Below are 25,847 nucleotides of genomic sequence, written 5' to 3' on the forward strand. Positions count from 1 at the left end.
CCCCCCCTCCTCCTCACATTTTCAACTAATGCTCTGACATTACTGGCCTCACTAAACTCAATCCTGCAAATTCCTGACATTCATGTCTTCTTAATCTGAAACGTAACTTGAGGAGATGGTTAACATTTGACCTTTGCTCTACCTCAGACATACCTGGAGACAAAAAAAAAAAAAAAGTCAAAGGCATGCACTATGCATTCACAGTCTGAATGTTTTATTTTAAAGTTCCCAGCACACAGTCTTGCAAAACAAAACAAAAAAACCACCAAAAAACTTTAAAAAGTAATTTAATAAAAATTCCCCTAGAAGCATAGTTTTGCATAAACATTACACACTCATACTAAGAATTAAGATCTAAAGCAATAAATAAGAAATAAATCCCTAGAAGTATACACTGAAGAGTTCATGGTGAATTTAAAAATTAAACAGCTACCATTTTAATGAAAACAGTCAGTTTCATTTAATTAAATTGGATACCGTAGCAGAAAATGAACAACAATAAATCATACATTGATTACAGAAGTAGACACGGTACCTTACAGGCTATTAAAAAAATTAGTTAGAAACAAATTACTAAGACAAATGGAGGATGAGGCCAGGAGACAAATCAGAAGTAAGTGTGCATGTTACTGCTGCAAAAAGGGAAAACCTATCTGCTTGCTCTAAATTAAGCCAGGCAAAGACTCACAGTTCCCTCTGCACTTTTCTTTCCCCTTTTAGAAGTTTTAAAACTGAACCTAGAATAAAGATTATCCCACCTTTTTATTCACCCTCCTACTTTCCTTCATTACACACGCGCAAAAAGAATAAGGACCTTAGAAGCTTGTTAGATGCCCTGTAAATGAGTTTCCCTCTTTGTTCCCCTCAGCAAGTGGGGTTTTCTATTGTTCTATTTCAGGAAAAATACTTACTATGAATTAAATCCTCTCAATGATCAATGAGAAATGTACTGCTATCACACATTTTTACCTCAAATGAACTTGTTCAGGCATATAGGCTTCACATCCTTTCTCTTCTTAATTACTAGTGCATACTACTGCCTCTATCTGGCAGTGCCAGAATTTTGAGGAAGAAAGGATTGGAATACCAGGGATGAACATGATTGTTTAATAAGCCAGTCTCTCTAGGAGGTAGTCCCCATTTGCTGTTATCTCTATTGGTTTCAGGCATTTTGTTTGTCGTATACTTAAGGCATGACTGAACAGGCCATTTTGAAATTGTTCTTGTTAAATAAAACCTGCAGCTACAACTGACAAAGGGATTGTCCTCTTACAGACATGATGTATAACACAAAATTTTAATCAAGTACTTAAAAGTAAAAAGTGAAAAATAAAGTGAAATATTTTATTTTTAAGAAATTTTCACTTTCACTTAGAATTGCACTTTTCCAATGAACTCTACCAGCAGCTGCTAACTCACGAAAACACTGACTAGAATATTCATCATTTTCTCAGAGTAAAATATTTTAAGGTACAGATTTCCAGAATTACAAGGCAAGTAAACTGCAAAAACTGTTTTCAAACAAGCTTCCTCTATATGTATAAAAAGGAGCAGACAGAACATATTATTTAAAGTCGTCTTTGGAAGGACTGCCTGTTCACACAGAAAACATGCCCGCCCTTGTACCCATAGCTGATTCAAAGCCAAGGCACTCCAAATCAGCTGCACTTACTTTGGTTCAAGCCTAGATGTGGAGCCTATTTCAGAGTCGTGGCTATATCCATGCACAAACATCTGTGACCTACCACTGAATTCTTCAAGGTTGCCTGGACAGGCTGCTTCCCCCACCTTACCCAGTCCACTCTTGCACACTTCGTTCAGCATATTCCATCCCCCACACCAGTACCATTCCCTCCAAGCTCACTTCTTACACCCTATCATCTACAAAGTACACAGTTTGCTGGCTTACAAATAGTTCATAGAGATGAAGAGAGCTAGAAAAATCTGGTCCGGGCTAAATTCCGGATATAAGGCAACATCTCTTATAAAGTGGTTGACATCAGGAACATTTATGTGGCACACAACAAGCTCCTCCTTCCAAGCAATTTCTACAGCTGTGTCCAAACATGAAATTAGCCTTTCCTTCAGCATCATCCAAACGAAAATGAATAACAAACAGGTATTTTGAGCATTGATCAACTAGCAGTTCCCAGTATGACAGCTGAATACTCATTTTAATGTAAAGAGGAAAAACGGCAGTCTCTCCTATGAATGCAAGGCCAATTAGCAAATACATTCCAGGATTCTCCCATGAGGTAAGTACTCCTCTCAAATTTCATCAGTCTCTGTCTACTTTTGTGTTGATGACTAAAAAATACCTGCTTTTTTAGAATATATCAGTAGTGTTCATGTTCTAAATTCATTATTTTAGTATTAATATATCAGCAATATATAAGCTGCACTTAGAAACAAATGAACAATATTTTCATTTATTTCTCAAGCTTTTCTTTAAACACAATCCTAACTAAAAAACCACAGCTCTCACTCTCCCACGATCCTGTGATATTTTAGGAGATTAATTCATGATTTATTAGTCTAGCTTCCTAATAAACAACGTCCAAGTGGAAGAACAATCCCTGAACAAAAGAGGGGAGAAAATGGAGTTCTGAAAGTTGGATAAAGCCATATGATAATGGGAAAAATTCCACTTACAACAGTGGAAAAATATTTTACAGGCCCTACTTCCCTTCTGGTAATCAGTAACTGTTGGTATTGAAAAAATACTAGTCCAACAACAGATCCTGGTTCATACAGTCCCTCCGAACTTCAACTGGATTCCTGCTATGCAGAACCAATGACTGTGGCAAACCAACCAAAAAAACTCTCTTTCAGCTTTTGTTTCAGATGTCGTTCAGTACACTAAACTACTCGTTATGTAAAATACTACCAGCCCAGTTTCTCAAATTCATGAGGGAATGAAGAGGTACATTTTAAATACTGGCTCATATAAACATAACCAAGCTAATTTTCTCAATTTAACTTGGATTCATACACATTTATATGAACTAAAATTTTGGTAACTTGTGTTTTAAGAATGTCTGTAACATGCTTTCAATTTCAGAACCTGTAATTAAAAAAACACTGTATACACAACTTTACTAGAACACACTTTTCTTTCTGCTTTCTCACACTCAAATTCTGCTGCTCTGCTTTCTCTTTGCCATGTGCTCACATCTGGTCTTCCAATACAAGTTTCGTCTGTCACATACTCATTCTGGACATGTTTCTGAAAACTAAGGGAGAACCCAGTCATCTAGTCAGTGCAGACTGAAAGCAGTTAACACTTACTGCAACTCAGTCTGTTTATGTCCAGGATTCTTCAAAAAAAGTTTATCTCAGGGTCAGAATTATGAAGAAACCCAAAAGGCTCTATAAATGCAATCTCATATGCAAGTATAAGCACTGGATACATCATGCATTCAACAGACAAAAAAGAGCAAAAGAAAATTAAGGTAAAATATAACAATGGATGATGCAAAGGAAAATCACATAGGAAACATTACCAAAAAAGTAAGGTTTTTTTCATGTTAGGTTATTGACTAAAGTCCTGATGTTCTAGCAGAAAAGGAATTTAATCAGTTCTAATCTTCTGTTTCTTCACTTTATTTACTATGGTAAAAAAAGTATAATGATCAATGAAGACTGTAATGAAGCTGGAAATATGAGCTTGGGCACTTGAACACTTAGTAGCTTTTCATTTGCTTGTTAATAAAATCTATTACAACTGAGGATGACATTCAGATAAATAATCCACTCTTACACCTCTGTTTAATAACCTGCTTATTATTTATCATGTTAATAAATACTCTAGAGATAGTCCGACCTGTAGTCGTAACTGAGAAGAAAATCCAGAAAAATGTTTCTTGCAAACTACAGTTATCTGTCATTCCTTATCTGCTTTTCTAAATATCAGATTTGTGATCTTTATTGAAGTTCTGTAACATATTAAGGGATAGCCACATCTTCAATTTATCCTTCAGTTTAGCCTTTTTTGCTTTTTGCTACGACTTCAGTAAATTAAAAAACAAACAAACAAACCAAAACCAGATTTAAAGAAGGTTTTTAAAGGCATATTTTAAAGGGACAGAAACACATTTTTAGACAGAACTTTACCATTCCATTTTGCCTAAGTGGTACAAAAGCTGTTCTTTGTAATAGCACTGCTTTCAAACTGACGGCTGTGACACACAAACTGCAGGCACATGAATCAATTCAAAATCTGGGCTCATTTAAAAACATCGCTGTACTTATGCAACTTCACTAAACACTCTTGGAAGAGGGAAGCAACACTGACATCCAAAGGTCTGAGAATCATGCTTGAACATCACTGCATCACATTTGCATGCCCACACTTCCCAGTACTTCTAGATGAAGCCAGGTTAGGTCAGTGCGATTTATTAACCATAAGCTGGTCAGCGCACGAGAACCATCATGGTACTCCCAAGCTGATCCAAGTGGGATCTCAAAGCAGAAGAACAATAATCCTCAACCTAAACTAATACGCTGTACCAGCTTTTAAAAAGCTGTAGGGATGTCTAAACTCATCATAATGGAATAGGTAATGAATTGATAGCTTACATTGTAGAGAATTCATGCTTCAGATCTCACTTACTAGTCACTCTGAGTCACCTAGCAGTAAGTGCTGAAAGCTGTAGAACATATAAATACATAAACAACCTCCAAATACAGAACACAAAAAAATTATGAAGAATCAAAGTGAAGCAGAACAGTAGCTGGGAATATTTCATGCGTGCATAAACATTAATATTCCCATTTCTAATTTATTGGTTTGATTCTCAAACATTCTTACATCTTATAAAAAATGTAGCATGTTATAAGAAGTGGTTTCTAGTGCTGAGCTGCTTAGCAACACCTGCATTCAAATAGCCTCCAGGTAAGTTTAACAAAAACTGATCTGACATCTGACAAGCCCAATTTTTTTTTAATTGAAAGGAAGAAGCAAACCCACAAAATGTTAAAGCACCCATTTATGTGTGCTAAAGAGGACTTGTCAGATAATGGGATGCTCCTCAGTTTCTGCTTCAGGCTAAAAATAACTCCTACCTTTTGCTATAAAAGCCAACTGCCTGAGGTGTCTTTATTTCATGCAAGATAATTATGATGCACATGATATTCAACAGGATACAAGATACCTTTATATGCATTCACTGAACAAGTTTTCTTAATTTTTAAGAGACAGATTTCCCTTTATTTCCCTTTTCACAGAGAATTTAGGGTTTCTATGTCTTTCTAACCATAGGAATTCATTAAAAAGTATGAAGGACTCTGTCTTTTCCCAATACTTTCCGTTAGTAACAAATCAAAAGAGTACAGAAATAGGCTAAAAGAGGAAATTCACAGATGTTTTAGGACTAACTAAACTCTAGCTATGTCATTATTCAGAAGTGTCTGAATGCATGCCCCTAAATTTCTGATTGTCAAGTGCAGGCCCTAATTTAATTGTTAAGTATGCTCAAAGTGCCCAATTCCAACGTACTTCACTGGAATGCTTTATTAGAATATTTACCTCACCAACTATTTAGGTACTTAAATATTCAGCTGTAATTTCCAAACCTGAAAAAATTACCCGATTTCAGACTAGAGTATTTAATACCTTTGTGAGAGAAACGTGGCTTTTTTATGAAAGAGATGCTTCATTAATGTAACAAACTTACACCCAGACTTCCAGCAACATTTTGCCATTGCCCACAGTAGTACAAACTTCCCTAACACCCAGTTCTGTAACATCCTTTAGGGTATGATTGCATGCTGTTCCTGTCTCATTTTTTTTTTGTGCCCAGAGCAGAAGCCTACAATTTGGTAGGCTCAAGCATCATGAGCAGAAATGACAGATCTCTAAACTAATAATGTAAGACCCAAACATCCTTTAATCTCTTCTCAGCATACTACAGCAGAAATTAATTAAAAAAAAAAAAAAAAAAAGAAGCTTTTTGTAATGAAATACTAATGCAGGGTGTCTCAATTCACCCAATCTTCACCTTTTTTTCTGAAAGGCCAAACTCAAAGGGCTGCTCTCCAAAATTCCTCCGTTCCTCCGGACATTCAGTTTTTAAATCATTCAGCATGTCTCAGCATTTTACAGGTTTGTAGCTTTTGTCCAATTGAAATGACAATGCCATTCAATCATTTGAAGCACAACATTACATTTCATCTTGGAGTTAGTACATTAATTTAAATAGCACTTTTTCACATAAGGATCAGAGAGTTTAATATGAAAGAAAAAAACCGGTATAATGCTAAACTTGGCTGTATAACACACAAAAGTTAAGTAACTCATTTAGCACAGTTCTGGAACACAACCTGCTGCAGGACCAAGCACTTCTGGTTTCCACTCCACCTCCCACATTCCAAAATACCCAGATCTTTTACTCTAAGCAGGCTTCACTGAAAACTTTCAATAAGTAATTTAAGAAGTTACATCACTATTTACATAAAAGCCTACAGTACTCCAGGGCTGGGGGAAGAAGTGAAAGACAAGCTTTTGACATTTTGTTCTATAGGCAACTAGCAGCTACCAGCTTCAAGAAAAATTACTAATCATTATTGGGTACCTCTGAAAAGATAATAGTTACTAAACCAGCATAAAGAACGGAGCAGACAGGCATGGAATCTTCACTGGCTTCCAAGTTACATGTGCTGAAATTTTGTTTCTATACTTTAAAAAAATGTGTGCTGTATGACCTAAAATGAGAAGGCCCAATCAGTTAACTAAGGTATTAGTAAGGTATTGCTAAGCACTTTTGTCTGACTTTGGTAAGTGGCTTGTTGAAAACATGAAAATTGAAGTCATTCCAGATTGAATTTAGTCTACAAAAATTAATAAATCACATCAGCACAAATGAGAAATGCACACACTCTGCATGCATCTCAATGTTATTAACACTCCGGGACACAGACTACAAGCACAACCACTGCCAAACTTAGAACAATTATCTCAAAATACTTTAAAAAACAAAGACTAATAAGGCACTGTCATAGTTCTTGCTTGGCAAAGCATTGCTTAATTGAACAATAATAATACTGAATAATTCCTGCAAAGACAAAAAAAGTGGGTTTATGGAAGAAATTGAAATTACACTTCATCTCATTGACTAGTCAGTTTGTTGTACCTTGGAAGAATTATTCAGATTAAATTAGTTTTACGAGCAGACTACCAGTTCTTAGAGCTCCTTCTAAATGGCTACTCACAGTACATTGTTGGTTTAAGAGCTTTTTGAAGTTAGGTTCATTTAATAATCTGCTTCAGGGTACCTGAACTTCAATTGGGTCTGAAACCTTGTAATAAAGGTCATCTTTCATAAGCTCAAAACAATCTGAAGAATATATTTATTTTCTTAAATTCAGGAAAAACACATCAAACTGAAAAGCTTCCTATTCCTGGCCAAAAACCCAAATGTTCTTAAAATAAAGGGAGGAGGGTGAGGAATGTGATTTGGGGGGGGATGAGAAAAATTGGCCTAAGTTTTCTACATTTTAACCTAAATAAATAAAAAAAGATCTTAGCATGTAAATATGTACATAAACACTGAAGAGGAAAAAATACACCAACAACTACAAATAACTCATTTCCAATTTGCTACCATGTAATTTAGCATTTGATATTAAAAACTTCTCTACCATTTCCAATTACAGAAGATGTAGGTCAGCTTAATTTCCTTTAGTGCTGCTGGCTTGAAAGAGGAGGCAAAACAAGACAAAAAGCACTATGTAAACAACTAAGAAACTATTTTAAATCAAGAATGAATATTGCACTTGTATATTTTGCCACCACACTAATTATTAGGATCTATCTTCTTAAGTAGCTTTTATTCACATACAATTTGTAAACAAAGAAGCCTCAGTCACTCAGCGTATTTACATACAAGCAAAAAAATTTCAACAGCAATCGGAAACAAAGTTTCCCTCTTTCTGTCTCCAGGACAAAATATAGAAATTAAAAGATAAAATATACAAGAAACACAAACGTCAACATTTTTAAGCTCAAGCCAACTGATTATCTGGTAGGGCTTGGATACTTCTAGATGTTATAGCACACAGGTTTCTTAGCTGAATTACTAAACAAGAGACTGGCTTTTGTTTAACTAAAGAGGATATTACAAAAGAGCAGGTTTTATAAAAAAACTTGCTGTTTTGTACTGGAAAACCAAATGAGGTTGGTTCAGATAATAATACATTTCTGTTTCCACTGTAAAGGTCTTTAAGAAGATACTTATTTCAAAAGTCTTCCCTTATTACAAATTCTGGTAAACTAAAAGGAGGCTGGTGAGCAAGGTCACCTGAACTCGGCCGCACAAGAACTTGTATAATAAGGATCCAGAATTTCTCATTCAAAGTGGTACAGCAGGCAGGCCCTGCTTCTCACACAAAACAGAAGAGCATACAAAAATTTCTAAGCCTATCTGGATAAATAACCTACTTCCCAAACCAAAAATCTTCAAGGGAACCTGGTGGATGTGAATGGATCAGCACAAAACCCCTCATCTTCAGGTATAGTTCCGCAGCTGTTTAAGCCAAGGTTTACATCAGATGAACCACTTTCCTCAATAGATGAGCTACAAAAATCTAGAAGTTCAAATGCTTGTACAGGGTAAGGAAACAAAATTAAATTGGGAAATGCCTCTTAACCATTATGACAGCCCTGCTCTAGAGTAAGTAGTGAACAGGGATTGTGACTTGAGGCTGACAAGATACCACGTTGGATTTTTAGAGGGAAGAGAAGGAAATAACAATCATAAAAGATGGCTCACCATATACAAGGGTTCTTAGAAATGTGGACCTCACTTCCCAATGATTTTTTGTATGCTAACAGTTCACACAGGTTCAAGGGGAGACTGAACGAGTACTTGGCAGATAAATTAATTTTTATTTCCATCTAGTTACTACAGTCATCTGATGCTGCAAGTCTTCAAAATGAAAATTGCCAAGAAGCTAGAAAATTGATTCACAAGAAATAACCTGGTAAGATTTCTACATTCTTTATCCTTACTATGTGTCTGTTTACAGCCATTGTAGGAGCAGGACACTATGCTAGGTGGATCCTTAGTCAGACCCACTATAATCAATCTTATTTTCTTACAGTGTACAAAGAAGAAAAATTAAGCTAGAGCTTTACAAAGCAATTAAATGCACCTTATTTGCACACAGTGGGAAGAGACTGGTCCACATGACCACAGGTTTCAATTGAAATCCCACATTTCTACAAACGCTAAACTGCATATTGCATGGAAAATAATTCATAAAATACCAGTAACTATATCAGACAAGTAGGACACGCACAGGTTCCTATGACTCCTCAAAAGAATTAGCAAGTTCAGAAGTGCTGAAAGGAAGAACAGTGAAAGACAGGAAATCCCAGTTGCTGCTTGCTTGGCTTCTGCCTACGTCACTGACGTATTTGTCCTGGACACCATATATGCAGACAAACAACAGTTATGCCAACACGCTTTTTCTACATCTGAGTAGTGCTGTATGCATTCTGCCCAGCTATCCTGCCTCTGTGCCTCAAACGTCATTACAGCATTTCTTATTTCTGCTGAGGAAAGCATGCCTAGGTTGTTACTCTGCCAAAAACTAAAAACATTCTTTTTCCAGTTGCCCCAGTCAGCCACTCAGAATAGTGCTAGGCTCTTTGCAACAGTGCATGACAGGAGACAATGGACATATATTTAAAGGAGAGAGGTTCTGACCAAAAGAAGGGGAAACACTTCCATTGTAAGGACAGTCAAGCACTGGAAGGGTTGCCCAAAGAGGCTGTGACGTCTTCATCCTTGGGGGTTTTCAAGACCTCACTGGATAGTCTCAAGCAACCAGGTTGGATTAAAGACATCCTGAGGTTCCTTCCAACCCTAATTACACCCGGATTCAATGTCTACACGCAGAAAGCACTCAGTGCTGCCCCAGACTGTGCTTCTACAAGTCTCTCACCCACCAAAAAGTCACTTAGAGGTTCAAAATGTTACCTACATAGGCTTCCAATCAAGAAAATTAATGCCATCTCATTGTTGATGAAGTACTGCATAACACACTGTGCAAAAACCATGTCTAGCACAAATTTTTGCTTTGTATTTTTGTTTGAACATATGTGAGAGTTGAGAGTTAAGTAAAATTTGCAGCTGACATGGTGTTCTTCTGTTTCTCTGATGGTTTTTTGTTTGTTTGGTATGTTAAGTTTTGGGATGTTTAAGCTTACCTTCACTCAGGGTTACATTCTCCTATTAGGCACCAAAACTGGCTACATCCAAGATGACATGTAACTATTATATGGTAAAACTATACCATAGAGTTGAATATGACATTTGCAGGCCTGGAGTAGGTGGAGACTTAAATGTTCCATCCAGTCCTTCCTTGCAACACGCAAGCAGATTGAATACAGTAAAATCCTGAAATAAAACCCACAACCCTGATGTTTTAATTTCCCATGACCTTGTGAAGCACAGGAAATAGTCATCCACCTACAGTCCTCCAATTGGAAAGTCTTTAAATACACAACTCCAGCTTAAAAAAAAAAAAAAGTAGCAGAGAAAATCATACATGAGTTTGCATATATGTAATGAAAGCAAACCAAATAAAGGCATTTTCATTAAATCTGTACAAACTTGTGTGGAACTGAACGCTTACCTGTGACCTTTCCGAAACTCCCCTGTACACTTTGAGTTACATAAGGATTTAGAAAACAGCTATGCTCCAGAGATGCAATGAAGTAAGCAGCATGAAAAGTTTGTGCCAATAAATAATTTGCATATCAATTTATATTATCATACTTCATTTAGAGTTGAGGTGGGATTTGTTTTAACCTTTCCTTGTGAAAAAGCAACATATTTTCCACCAGTTCTTACTGGGATATACAGAAACTACATTTTTGATACAGGATTTTTTGTTGTTGTTGTTCTATTACCTTTAAAGTGGCAGAGAAAGATCTGCCTAAACTCAGCTGCCATCAGAGATGCATGAGTACTCAAGCTGCATAAAGAAAAACTGAAATAGGGTAAGATATAGTCATGATTTGAATGGATTTAAGCAGAATGGTTTTTTCCTTCTCTCACATAGGAAGTGGAGATTATTTGTTCTGGGAGGTTTTGTGGTCTGGGGTTTTTTTAGCAGCTTGGTTCTTTTGGAAGTAACACATTGGGATATAGGACAATCAAAGCACAAACAGGCTGCTGGAAAGTTATAATGCAAGCCTGGAGACACCATAAAATAATTCAGAAGGTATCTGGTGGTTTATGAATGACTGCAGAAATTAATCCCTTCATGGTTTTTTCTCTGCTGTATCCTCAATGAAACTCAATGGAGAAGCACTGTGGGTTTTTACAATTTTTTAAATTAATAATTTATAAAAGTAATTCTCACAAATAAGAAGTTATAATAAAGATAAATAAATCACACACTTTTTATTAAAAATGCCCTCCTCTCCCTTTTTTGAGGGACTATTCTTCAGCCTATTGAACCTACAGTAGAAAAATAAAAAATTAATTATAGAGTAATTTACTTTTAGCTTTGGAAATTAAGGGCTAGGATCAACACAGTTTCAATGTAAATAGTCAAACCAAAGTCAAAATGAGGAAGTCTAAAATGGACAGGCTATAATTTGCTCCTTCTAGTACAGAAACCAACACAAAAGTCTAATTTTATCTTATAATATATTATGAATTTCATCTTTAATTCCAATCATCTTCCTGATATGTTAAATAAATGAGTCTCAGTAATTAGTTCTGAATATTCGGGTTTGGGATGAATCAGGATCCCCAAAGTCATGAAGGCATTTTGAAAACATGACAATTCCAAACGTTGAGGTTTTAGAAGCAGCAGCTTTGGAGTGCTTCTCCATTTTATCCTTTCATTTTTTTCAGCCTTTGGGGTTTAGTCATGAAGTCATTATTTCCTCCTCAGCTATGAATATTAGAACTTACTTTTGAAAACACTATTACAAATACCCAAGACTGCTATTTAATCCCATTACCTTCAGAAGATAGTTCTAAATAAGTGTTACAAGAGATGAGACAGCAAAGGCAGGTTCAACTGGAAAATTAAGTCAAGGCACCAACTCGTTCATGATTCAGGGTAGTTTCATTAAAATATTATAAAGTTTTGGGGGTTTATAATATTGTTTAAGTGTTAAATAGTTAAATATCAAAATACCACAAGTTTTCAACAGAAAATCTATTTTAGTGTTACTCCAAAGTATTCATCTACCTCTGACAATACAACAACAATGGACTGACTTCTTGCGTCTTTCAAACTACTTATTCTTTTCTCCTGCTGCCTTGGAAAAAGCAATTCTCCAGCTCTTTCACTACCAAAAAGAAACCAGAAAACCCTAAAGAATATCTCTCACACAGACGATTTTAACAATTCAGCTATATTAGTGTACACAGCTTCTTATATTAGGATTTTCTGCACCAGCAGCAATGCCAGAAACTTTTGACGTTTCCTTCAAAAATGAAGAAGGGCCTTTGACTTGGTCTCCTTGTAGCACCCTTAAAACCAAACTGGTTAAATACGGCCCACAGAAGTGTACTATTAGGTGGTGGAATACTGGCTGCATCTTCAGGCTCAAAAGGTTGAAATCAATATTGTAAATTTCCACTGGCAGCCAGCCACGTAAGTGGCATTGCTCAGGGGCTGATATTAGCGCCAATAATATGCAACACCTTTATTAACAACCTGAACAATGGGATGGAAGCTACTCCAAGTTTGTGGCTGACACCAAACCAGTAGGGACTGGTTAAGAGGCTGGAAGGCAGAGCTGCACCAGCCTCAACAGGCTGAATATATTCAAAACTTCACTAGGCAAGACCCTAAGCAATCTGATCAAAACTGGTCCCACTTTGAGCAGGAGATTGGACCAGATAACTTTTTCAGAGATCCCTTTCAATCTGTGTTACTGTTATGATTCTGTGTCTATTACAATGTGATGTATTATACACCAATGCTGAAAAGTCTTTAGTAGCCAGCTTTAAACATGTGATAGGACCCAGGGCAGGTTCTCTTATGATGAAGCAATATTATTATTCATCTTTAGAATGAGTTTAAATCTCTTGAAATTAAATTATTATTTTCACAGTTATATGCCTGAACTGCTAGTTTTAAGTAGCCAAAGCAGCATGTTTCTTTTTGATTTGTAGGAAACCATCAACCTACCATTTAAGTGAAGCATTTTGAATTTGAGGATCAGACAAAGGCATTTTTATAAAACAACAACAATTAAATATTTTCAGAAAAATTACTTGTTACAGCAAAACTACATACAAATTTTGGGAAATAAATGACAGATAAGTCATTTTTAGCAATACTTAGCAGTGTGTTCACTTCAGCGAAATAAGTGATCACACCAACACTTTCTTCCCTATGCTTTTCAGCGAGACTGAGGTCACCTCATTTCCACTGGAAAGACGCTTCAAATATTTATTTCAGTGTAAAAATAGACAAATGTACAGCTGACAGGCTGTTTCTACTCTTTACCCTACAATACATTTTCTTCCAGATTATCTTGTCTTTTAAGTAGGCTTTAGGAACAAATAACAATGGGACAGACAGTGTCTCTGCCTTAAGTACTAGAGAAATAGCCTAGAAAGTACACAAAGAGATATTTATCTTCAGCCAACCAACACACATGTTTATTTGGGGTTACTGGCTACATGACAGACTGGCAAGAAAAGGCAGTAACTGGCAAGGCTGAACATTAACAAGCTTTAAACCACCAATTACAACCTAAACTAAATACCTTTCTACTTGCTGTAGAACTCAGTACTCAACAGAAGAGGAAATACTTTACTTACATTGCATTTATTTTCCACCTAGCAACTGTATCATTTCAGATGATTCACCCCCAAAAAAGAAGAGTGAAAAAAACCTATAAGGTAATGTTTTCCAATTATACCTAACTATTAAAAGATCATTTTAAAAACCAACTTTCCCAAAACTGCATTTAGAGATAAATGCAAAGTCAAAAGAATTAGAGGGGAAATTAATGGCTTCTGATACTTTTCCATCACTATCCTTCTCATTGCAGTAGGAACAAGTGCTGGAATTAAAAAGATCTAAGTATGTAAAAGAATAAGTTCTTTCTGGTAGAGTCCTGTGGATTCCAGCTGTAGGTACTGGTCTACAATCTGTTTCTCTACAAAAACAGCCTTATTAAATTCAGCAAGAACAAAGGGAACCATATCACCTCTTGAGGAGAAATTACACAACTTCCATGTATCTCTTTCATTGGAAAACTACTGCACTGCCCAGCCTTATTCCAGAGCAACATTATCCTAGCACACAAGAGAGCCCAGGTTTGGAAGATGGACATGCAGTGGTTTAGAAGCTGCTACAAGGATTCCTGAATCGAAAACTTTCCAGTCTTCTAATTTTTTTAATGTCATTTATTTGACCAAATAACTCCCCTTACCTAGCTAAGGTCAGGATACTAAAGCATACTCTTAAACACAAAAAAACCCAAATAACCACAACAAAAAAGGAGGGGGGGGTAGAAGCTTATGTGCTAAAAAAAGATGGAAAGAAAAGGAGAAAAGAATATACCCTTAGGACAGGTATTACCCAGAGGCTTGGTCAAAATCAGAATTCACAAAGGCATCAACAGCAAAACAGTGAATGTAAACATTCTCAATAAAATCCTTTTGTCAGAATCTGAAAAGGCTTGTATTGCTTCCATTACCCTGCTATATCTGAAGGAAGGACGGACCATAAATGGAACCATAATAAGACAAATGTGTTCACTAGACAAAGCAAGCAGGAGGATGGCCTAACATACCACAAATGGTCATCCAGGTCAAATAAACATGACTTTCAGACTTCCACCATACCATGCAGAGGCATTTGTGTTAAGGGTATCATGGTCAGAAATAGAGGCTTTTTTCCAGCACTTTGAACAAACACTGAAACTTCTTTTTCCCCAACATATGCAAAAAGCAGCAAGTTGTTTTAAAAGAATGCACAGAGATGTTAGGCAATGAAAACACCCATTAATATGAAGAGATGGCTAGAACTGCTCTTCCATTTAACTTGATCCTTAGGTAGGGCAGGACTAAGAAAGGTACTGCTGAAGGCAAAGTTCTGGTCAAGAGTCCAACAGCTAGTACAGGATTTAACCCCTCTCTCTAGATTCCAGCCATTCAGAGAAGGATTTCAATTCCTTTACAACATATCCAGTAACTGCTACGCTTGACACATTTGGCATTTAAACTTTCCTTAAGTTTTTCCAACTGGAACGCAGCAACTTTCTGCCAGTCTACACAACTCGGCATGCTGGACTACTCTAGTAGGTGGAACTCTCCTTCCCCACAAAGAGCTCATTGCTCCCTGCTTGCTTAGAATCTGTTGTTCAGTGTTGACACCAACCAAGCATCACATATTTAGTGTCTTCTCAAGAGGCAGGCAAGACACATGGCAGGAAGCCAACCACATGGTTTCAAGAAGTCATACTCTTATTGTTGTTAATAAGATGACAAGAGATGAACACAGACTGGCTGAACATCTATGCTGATTCCACATTTGAATCATTTCTACCTCTTACTCTATTAGTACCTCTAGTATTTCCCACGAACAAGTCAGGAGATTGTTCTGTCTTGAATCTGGCAACTTCACATGCAAAACACACAGATCCGAGTTCTTTATACCTTTTTAAATCATTCATCACCCTGTTATTAACAGAACAACACTTCTGAATTTAGATGACTTCCACCTGGTTAGGTGAAAATGTAAACTTTGTCTATAAGCACACATTAAATAAAACACAGCTATCTAACTGTCCTTCCTAGATGGGCCAAGACTGTGATTATATATACAGCTTTTTTAACAGGGTAACCACAAAAACAGTTCTTATTCTCCTGGTTGGGGGTCAGAAGGAAAAAAAAAAAACCAAATCCAAACCAAAATCAAACAACCTTACCCACACAGCTATGCCAGCAGAATCCTCCAGTGTAAACAGTTACAAAAGTAAAGCTGCACTTTCACCACTGCAGCTTGTTTTGCTTGGAGCAGGACAGAAGAATTACTATAACAATGCAAAACACATAACTCCCACCCTATATGTGGGTCCTCAGAAAGCACTGTCACTGTAGCATAACAAGAACTCTTCAGTGTTTCTTGGATAGATACTAGCACAGCTGTAAAGTTTTTGTAACATTTTTCTCATTAACACCTGCCTCAAGTGAATACCCATAACATCAGAAACACTTTCTAACATAGCTAAAAATGGCTACAAAGCTTAACAGTTCGAAAAGGAAACTTGGGTGATAATTACACACAATTTAGTTGCCTTGCACAACCTGAACAACTGTTAGGAGGCAACCCAAATCCCACAGTACTTAATATTTAGAATGAAGTCAACTTTCAAGATTCAACAAGCTATCAAGAAACTACTTTACAACCACTAAAAAGGAAAAAAGCTGCAAGTATTTCAGATGCCATTTTCAAAAGTCACCATTACTTAGATAAGCACTAGTGATGAGAAGATAAAAAACAGTCTTTACTTCTATCACAATGGCCTCCAAATAAACTGTTGCCACTTTTCCCAACTTGTCATCATCTCTTTTCACAGTACCCCTGTGGTTTCTGTCCTCCTCTGACCTCAATGCAGGAATACATTTAAGACACAGAACTGTTTAGGATCTAGCTCTATTACCTTCCTATTGAAGAGAAATCAATCATTAACAAATAATGATCTGCTAACATTTTTCATGTCTATTCAAGGTAACTGAGACAACACAAAGTTTTACTTTCCTTATTCCACCACCTTTCATATCATTAAATTCTCCAGCTGCACCGCAGCTGGAATTACATCCTACTTTTTTGGGATAACACCTGTTTTTGTATTCCATTTTGGACAGAGAAGCTTCTAAGCACTACATATCTTCTGTGAGTGCATTTTGCAACAGTTACCCATTTTGATTTCAGAGTATCAGAATCTCCTCTTATCGTTCTCCACTACTGGCATCCTGACTGTAAAAAGGAGATATTTAGCATAAAATGTCTACTCCATTCTAGAGAAAGACTATCCTCTTGAAAAACAAGACAATAAAACACACAGTAAAGCTCTAAAAGAACATCTCTTCACAAATTTCAGAACATACACCATGCATTACTACAAGTATTAAGTGGTTAAATTCAGCACATACTACTATGAAGCCACTATTGTATAACATGACAAAGCTACGCCTAGCATCTAATGAGAAAGACTGCAAGAAACTGGAGTGTCGTAGGTTATTCCAACAAGTCATCATGTACACTGCAGCTGCCTTTAGTCTGAGAACTTCAACTGACCATGTTGAATATTTTCTCATGAACAAACAGATACACGGAAAACATTCCCTGGTAAGTAGCAACTCACATTTGACAGTGGAGACAGTTTTTGAAGCTGTCCACCACCAGGAATGATCTAGTGTTCCCTAGTTAAATAATTCTTAGGAATTCTTAGTGAAAAACTGGGAAGAGATAGCTTTGCATAAGTATGTGCCAGTCAAAAATTCAACACATATTACTACTAAGTTTCCCTAATAATACCTTACATGACAAGTATCTACATTTACTAAAATTTGACTATGAAAATGTGATGGAATATTTAATCACTAGTTACAGAAGTAATGAATACAAAGGTACAAGAAGTTTCCAATAAGTGCCAACCCATGGTGACAGCTAACAAAGTTATCAGGCCCTCAAAGATACAGGAACAGGCAAGAACTTGCTTCTCAATGCCTAAATGTTAACCTTAATAAATAAACCACCCTTAACAATGCAGCAGAAACTACAGTAACAAATTCACACATAAGATTCTAACGGCTGCTGCGCAAGGAATGTGTTTTCCTGGAAAGCAAATAATATTTTGAGCAATACTTAAACAAAACAAACAAACAAAAACCCCAACCGCCACCAAACCCACTGAACCCCAAACCACACCACCCAAGAGCTACTGAAGGAACACTGGTTTAGAAAACTAGTTCAAAGAACTAGGACGCTAGTCTCAAAGAACAAAAAGAAATCCACCACCCAAAACCAACGAAACAAAAAAGACGATAACTGGTGATGGGGCATACAGCAGAGACCCCTAAAATATTATGTTGTACAATGCTTGCTGCAATGTGCAAAAAAACACTATGAAGCGGGCTATGACTAGTTTACTTAGGAAAGTAAAGACACAGCATTTTAACAGTTCCTAAAGAAGCACAGGGGGCAGGCTTTCAGGGGACTTTGTATACAACAAACTAACCACAGCCTAGGAAGCTTGCACGCTCTGAATCCAAAAAATTAAAGAACTCGCACTCCTCACTGGCCAAAGCAAGAATATCAAAGACCTATGCCAAAACACTTCACCTCAAACTAAAGACTATGCAAGTTATTATTCACAAAACCCACAATTATAAAGATTTCTACTGTTCCTAAAACTCATTCCTCACCTTGCAACACCTTCTCACATGAAAGCGCCTGCTGTGAAAATGCCTAGGATTAGTGTCTTCAGGTATGAAGAACATTACTTCATCTTCTGTTGCTTTAGAAACAAAGACCTTATCTTCCAGTGTTATTTTAATGATCTAGAATGTTAACCATAACCAATTTTTTCTACAGCAATGACGGTCATCGTTATTAGTGCAAAATTGTAGACTAAAACCAGGCTGTGTTCAAAGTTTCCTGTGGCCTTTCTTCTTAACTGCAAAAAAACGCTAAAAACTTAGTTATCATTCTTTTGAATTCCTCTAGGAGTATGATAAATCAATGCCAGATTTTTATACTAGTAGCAAACCACAGAGGACAGTGGTGTTGGCTGATAAAAATATCTTCCTCTGCCTGCAAAAAAATGCTCTTCAAACCACCACATTTTTTCCAGAGCAGGAAATTCTTTTGGGTTCCAAACTGAGTAATATTTACACCTGAACATCTATTCAGAGCTGATAAATCAGTTTGCTTTCGTTGCTATTGTTTTGACGATACTTTTAACAGGCACGTGTCTCGGTCTGATCCTCCAAGAGCCCTAGAACTTAACCTTTGCCAAGGCGAAGACATAAAAAAAAAAAGTCACAGGTCGTGACAGGTCTAATTTAGTCAGAATAAACGGCACCTCCTCTGCGGGGATGCCGCACCGTACCGACCGCCGCACGCCCCTCCGACGGCTTTTCCACGCGGCCGTGCGGCTTCACGGCCGCGGCCGGCCCGCCAGCAGCCCCGGCAGGGCCGAGGGGCGCCCCGCAGCGCAGCACGGTGCGCCGCGCCGCCGCCCCCCCGCCCGCCCCGGGCGCCCCCAGCCCCGCGGCCGCGCCCCGGCCGGCAGCGCTCCCGGCGCCTAGCGGCGGCTCAGGTGCGGCGGCGGCCGCGCCCCCCCCGCCGCGGGCTCACCTCGGCGGCCGGGATGTTCACCACACCTGTCGACCTCCGCTTCTCCCTCAGCTTCCTCTTCTCGATCTGCCCCTTCCCCTTCCTGGCGCTGGGCCCCGAGCTCTTTCCCTTGGCGGCCAGCTTCTCCTCGCCTTCGGGGGAGCCCGGCGCGGCGGCGGGAGGCGGCTTGGCGGCAGGCTCGGCCGCCCGGACCCCGGCGAGGGCCGGCGGCGGCTCCTTGGCGGGGCCGGACCGGGCCAAGGCGGCGCTGGCGAGGCTGACGCAGTTGACGGCCCCGCCGGCGGGGGGCGCCGCGCGGTCGGGCGGGGCGGGCGGGCCGCCGGGCAGCAGGTTGTTGTTCAGCTCGGCGGAGGCGGCGCCCCCCGCCGGCCTGGCCTCCCCGCCGGCGGCGGCCCCCGGGGCCGGCGGCGCCTGCTTCGCCCGCATCTTCTCCCGCTTTGCTTTCCACTCCTCCAGAAAGTCCGTGGTGCTGCCCCCGGCGCTGCGGTAGCCGCCAGTCGCCATGTTCCCAGCGGGCTGGACGGCGAGAGCGCCCCCCACCAGCAACTCAGCCGCCGCCCGCCCTGAGGCGGCTCTGCTGCCGCCCGGAGAGGAGAGGTCCCGGCGGGGCGGGCGGGAGAGACGGGGGCGGGGAGAGAGACGCGGAGAAGCACAAACACCCTGGAGAGAAACAAAAGGGGAGATGTGAACCGTCCCGCAGCGCTGCCCGTCCTCGTCCCGCCGCCCCGCCAACTCTCCAGCGAGCTCCCCGGCGCCCGGGGACGGGTCTCCATCACCGCCCGCCCTCGCCCGCCGGGCTCCCGCGACTCGGACCGCGGCGCCCGACCCTGGCGCAGCACCCGGCGCCCGCCGGGGCTCCCCTCACCCCTCGGCACGGGGCCGCCCGGAGCTGCCCGCCTCCCCCGCTCGCCCGCCCGCCGCAGCCGCGACCGCGACGACCGCAAAGCGCCGTCGCTCGCCGCCGGGGCCGCAGCGTGTGCCATCCCCCCGACGCCCGCTTGCCTGCCGGGGGACCGTGTTCCCGCGCGGGGCGGGGCGGGGCGGAGGCGGCCGCCGCTCACCTCCCGCCCGGCGGGGCCGCGCTCGGGCGCTCCCCAGCGCCGGCGGCACCAGGTGAGCGGCACCGCCTCCCGCCCTCCCGGAAGGAGCGGCGCGGCCCAGGGGCTTCCCGAGCTCCCTCCCCTTTCCCCATAGCAGCGCGGACGGAGCCGAAGCCAAGCGGAAACTGCCGAGATGGCCTCAACAATGGGGTGAGGGCGGGGAGGCCCCGCCCGGACCGGTGCGCTGATCGCCGCGGCCTGACCGCGCTGGGTGCCGGCCCGTCGCGGGGCCCCGCCACCTGCCCTGGGCAGCGCCGGCACGGGCGGGGACACGGGCCCCGCGGCTCCCGACGGGCGGCAACTCTGGCGGGGGAGGGGCGTGGGGCGCCACGGCCCCGTGAGGAGCGGAGCCGAGCGGGATGCCGCCGCTGCCCGCCCGCCCGCTTCAGGCCGCGCTCCCGCCTCACGGGCGGCTTCGGCGGGCGGGGGCTGCCAGAGCCCAGCCGCCAGGGGCCGGAGGCGGCGGTCTGGTGTCCCGCGGCCACGGGGTGCTCTGCCGAGCGCGCCCCGCACCTGCCGGCAAGCCCCCGGTGAGGGGCTGCGGGGCCCGGCTGCCCTACCGGCGTGGGGCCGCCTGGGCGCGGGGCAGGTGCGGGCCGGCCCTCGGGCGTGCGGCCTCCCGGCACCGCCGGCGGCTGCCACCCGCGAGCGAGGTGAGCGGCCGCGTGTCCAGCCCGGCTGGGGCAGCCCCTGGCTGCGGCTGTCGTTAGGGAGACGCTGCGCTGGAGGCAGAAGCGCCGGTTTGGCCTGAAAACGCGGTGACTGCCACTGCTGTCGCTTCGGCCTTTAATGGGGTCGATGCACCGTGGGACGCGCCGGCAGTTAATTGCTCCCGCAGCACAACCACGGCCTCTGGTCCGCTCCTCCCCGGCGGGCTGCCCGCAGTCAGGCAGCGGAGCCTGCTCCCGCCGGCGCAGGCTTGGGGATGAGCCTGTGCCACCGCGGTGTTGGAAGCAACGAGGATGGCAAGGGGTTTCCTCCACCAGTCACGCTGCAAGGGCTTGAAAGACATCTCATTTATAAATAAAACAGCCGTCGGTGAGGAAACCAAACTGGGCTAAATATTAGGAAAAACGAACTGGCAGGGAATGTGATGGGAGTATGTACTATACGTTAAACAGTTTGCTTAGGTGATCAAGTGGCTAAACTTGCGCAGAAGCAGTTTTTTTGGTTTGGCTGAATTCACTGTGTCTTAATAGCACCCTGCAAATGGTTTGCGGGATTTTTGGAAATCACTACTTTCAGTAGATTTCTGTCTTGCATAATCCCGCTTTATAAACGGTATGCTGAGGGAAATGGAGGAGTGCATTAGTGCTACCTTTCCAGCTGGCTCAGGGCAAGGTACGGGCTTAGGTTAGAGTCGGAGGAAATCCATATAGGCTTGGCTTACATGGCTGGGAGCACATTCTCACCTTTTCATCTCCTTTTTTCTCTCTTTCAGTTTCAGTCCTGAATTTTTCCACTTGGTTAATAAAGTGTTTAGGACTTCAGAATATAAACTTTGCAGAAGCTTTTGGATTCTTTTTACAGAAAAAAAAAAAAAAAAAAAAGATGCTACAAATATAGATAAAATATATTAGCAAAATGGGGCTCCAAATATCTGGCGCTAGGCTCTCTGCACCCCTCAGTATAGATAACAGGCTTAGTCCATGTATCCGCTTTCACCTTTAGTATGTCGCTACCCCGTTCTCTTCCATAGCAGTGGGCACAGCGTCACCCTACCAATCTTCTCTGTCATTCTGGTGATTTCATTTACTTGGACTTGACTCATACCTGATTTCTGCTGTGGTTTGGGTGTAGGGTTTTTTGGGGTACAGCAGTTTGTTTTGAAGGGGTGTTTAAATTTTGTATATAGACAAGTTAAGGTATCAGGGTCCTCAGTACAGGTGAAAGATCTTATCTTCCAGGCTAAGGGAAAATCCCAAAGCAAAACAGGCTAGTTGTTGTGCATTATGCTGGAAAGCTGTAAATAGGCAGAAAAGTAGATGGTGAAAACGTAGTTCTGTACTAGCTCTGCTCTTTAATACTTGGCAATGCAAAACTACTAAAGTTGTTTATATTTCTATTTGCAGATCAAGGGCTAAACAAAAAGTTAACTTTAGAAAAGTTTTGACTAAGCACTTTCCTGAAAAATTTACCTGCACTCTTAAGAGGTTTTAAGTCAGAATACTACTTGATTGTATTTTTAGAAAACAGTTTAGAAAAAGGATCCTTCATGTCAATTCTTGGCTTTCCCATTCTGTCATTTCTTCCCTTTTATACAATGAAGAGCTTTTCTTGAGAGAATCATGTAACTGTGACAATACGAGTATTTCACTCCTCACTGTTACACCCCATGAGCAGCACAGCTGGCCAAAAAAATGAGGTTTTACTCATTTACATAAGAGTCAGATGAGAAAGTCATTACTTAGAGTATGTTGTGTATATGGAGACATACAGCAATGTATTTTAGGTCTTGGGATAGCCTGGGTTCTCCATTACTCCAGGTCTCCCAGCTGTGCCCTGGGCCCCTCCCTGTGGCAGTCCTTACCAACTAGCAAGGTTTAGATGTGCTCACTCCACATCTTATCTGCCCACCTTTCTTACCTGGAGGAGGTACCGTTGCCAGGCTTTAGCTGCATCTACCATTGCAGTGGATATTTTTTTCTCTAATCTATAAAAAACATTGTGGGGTTTTTTTAGTGTAAAAAAGGCTTTGTGTTCCTTACAGTCTGTTATATATTAACAGAAGTTATGTTGTGGTGAGTGAGGTTGGGCTTAAGTGCCCAATACAAAAATGCTGACTGTCAGATGTTTGCATCTCAATAAGGTTGTCTGTGCTGGAGAGCTTTCAGGGATAAAGTCCCCAAATAGTTTTAAGTATCACACTGCATGTTTTCCTCTGCTCCAATGCAGAACAGCTTAATAGCTTGCAAACATTTTTAGAACAGCACTTTTTTCTTACTGAAAAGATCTTCAGGATATTTTTAAGGCCTAGAAATGCAATTCATTTTATTGGCTATGTTTTAAGCTGGCATAATGACAAGGGTCCCTAAGCTTTAAGATACCATTTTTTATATATTCAGCATTATGGAATGAGACTCTTCCTTAGAGGTAGATTACCACTGGGATTGAGTAGGATAATCTTGATCTCCTTTGCCAGGCAAAGACCAAATGCTTCGGTTTTCAATTCAGAATAAAAACCATCATTTATTCTTAAAATCTTGAGGGAATGAAGTGCTTTTTGGGGTTGGGCAGTTCAAAGGTGGTTCCTTTGTAAAGGGTTGCAAGTTGTTTAAGATCTTTGTAATTTCTTCTAGAGATTCAACCAAATTATCCAACCTTATTAAGGTTCTGCATACAGATTTATCTGAGCCATAATCTTTTCTGAAGTGGCAGTTTTCAAGGGCTGGAAAATTAAATAGTGAACACAACATATTATTGGCTGAGGAAATTCAGGACAACATCCAAATTCCTTCCCAATGTCTGTTTGCATCTTACTGTCATGCTCTGAGCTTAGCGAATATTTGTTATACCCGCTGGTGCTGGTATGCTCCCCACTGAAACATTCTTCCCTCTCAGCCTCTTCAGCATCTCTGGAAGCTCTCCCCAGAGCCTCTGTTAACATGATTTTATTTGCCTGCGTCTTTCTCAAACACACATACCCTTCCTTCTGCTCTGGACTTCACCCCGCCTCTGCCTATATTACTTGAACTTCCATGAAACTGTTTCATTTAGTGCACCTATCTACCGCTTCTCATATCTGATCCCCTTTGAAGTCCATTCCATCAGTATTCTTCACGTTTCGTCTCCCAATAGACTTTTTCAGTGACATACTTGTTCCGCCTGCTTTATCACTTCTGCTTTATCAAACTAGGTTTATTAAGCTTGCTGCAGTGCTGTGCCATTACATCTTCCCCTCTCTGCTGCTTTGAATTTCACCTACTGGATAATCCTTACACCCATCACTGTACGCCAACTAACCTGCCTACCTACTTAGTTCTGCAGTATTCTTCTAAAAATGCTGTTGCTTAAAATTGCTGTGACTCAGTGGAATCTTACTGCTACCTCTTCATAGAAATACCTGTTCCTCTTTCCATCTGTAACATTTCAAAAACCTCTCTTTAAACCTCTCACATTAAATCTCGTACTATAACTTCCATCCAATCTTCCTGTAACATCCTCACTTACATTCCATGACGTTTCTAATGTTAAGTCTCCCCCTAAAAGTAAAATAAACCTCATAGTACCACTGTTCCTCTTGACTCCTCCTTTTAGCCTTTTCTTACTAAAGCTTTCCAAGCCAATGCTCTGCTGTCCTGCAACAATACTTCTCTCTCCAGCCACTCGTGCTGCTTTAGACCATATGCCTAGGATGAGACAAAACCTAGTGCAACATACTTTACAGGTGTCTTCCTCTTTGCACTCTTCTGTTATTGCCAGTTCTATCGCTGATAGAACATCTAATACCTCTGTCAGAGGCGGTCAAGAGTTTAAAAAAGTAGGTGGTTCTCTGCAGTCTTGACCATTGGCCTCTTTCCCATGAGTTCAGAAGATTCATTTGTAGAGGATCTCAGTGAAGGCATGAAGCTGTGAAGGGTAACATGGAGGTGCTGGCAGTCTCACTTCTGGACAGTGAAGTGATTGCATTTTTTTTCTCTAACCAACTTCCTTTTTTAAGTATGTAGAATGAGTTTTTATTTCTGTTTACATCTGTACTGTTTACTTTTCAAATTCTCTCATAATCTTCTGTTTATCTCTTCTTACCTACCAAATTCTGTTACCCCTTGGTCTTGGTTGTTTTTGCATTTTTGTCTAAATGCGGACAAACCGCTATCCTTTGCAATTTAATACTGCTTTCTGCTACATCTGAGTTATGCATGCTATCTAAATCTGAGAGGCTTAGCCTATTGGCATGGATTTTTATTTCTTCCACTTTCTTCCAGAAATTAATTTTTAATTTTTTTTCCCCGCACTGGAGCTTGGTGTCACAGCACTAACTTGCTGGCAAGGTTTTCCTCTGTAAGGTTCTAACAACTAATTATGTTCTAATCACTGTAGTCAGTGGTTTAACTGCATTACTTTCTTATGACTTGTGCTTGCAAACGTACAAATCCGACAATCCCACTTTTACTGAAATACCAATTTTATCCTATTTACTTTGCTACTGAATTGAATGCTTAAACCTTTTTTTTCAAGTGCCAGGGCCCAATTTGAAATCTTGCATGTAAATACAACAGAGCTTTGTGAAGTAGCTGGATTTCTCAGGAGGTATTAGCATTCAAGATCAATCCTAGAATCCATCTTCTAGGCTGGTTTCTGCATGTGTTTTACTATTCTTGAGCTCTGCTATCATTTGACCAAGAATAATGATGTAGTTTCATAGAACTGGTTTGGTTTGGCAGAGAAACTAAT

General features: G+C 40.9%; 1 protein-coding gene across 2 annotated transcripts in view; it reads right to left on the reverse strand.

The window, feature by feature from the left end:
• Positions 1-20,480, reverse strand: part of PAWR (pro-apoptotic WT1 regulator) — an 82,943-nt gene extending 62,463 nt beyond the window's left edge. Inside the window, exons 1-2 of one of the 2 annotated variants that reach the window (XM_080392494.1) lie at positions 20,356-20,480; positions 19,354-20,013 (exon numbers count right to left, since the gene is read on the reverse strand). In XM_080392494.1, the coding sequence (XP_080248620.1) occupies positions 19,354-19,857 (504 nt within the window). In that variant the 5' untranslated portion in view covers positions 19,858-20,013; positions 20,356-20,480. Of the gene's footprint in view, positions 1-19,353; positions 20,014-20,355 lie in introns of those variants that run through there. The other variant, XM_080392493.1, reaches the window with a different exon arrangement.
• Between the last annotated feature and the right edge of the window lie 5,367 nt (positions 20,481-25,847).

This window comes from Falco punctatus, assembly GCF_963210335.1.
Source record: "Falco punctatus genome assembly, chromosome: 6".
Taxonomy (NCBI): Eukaryota; Metazoa; Chordata; class Aves; order Falconiformes; family Falconidae; genus Falco; species Falco punctatus.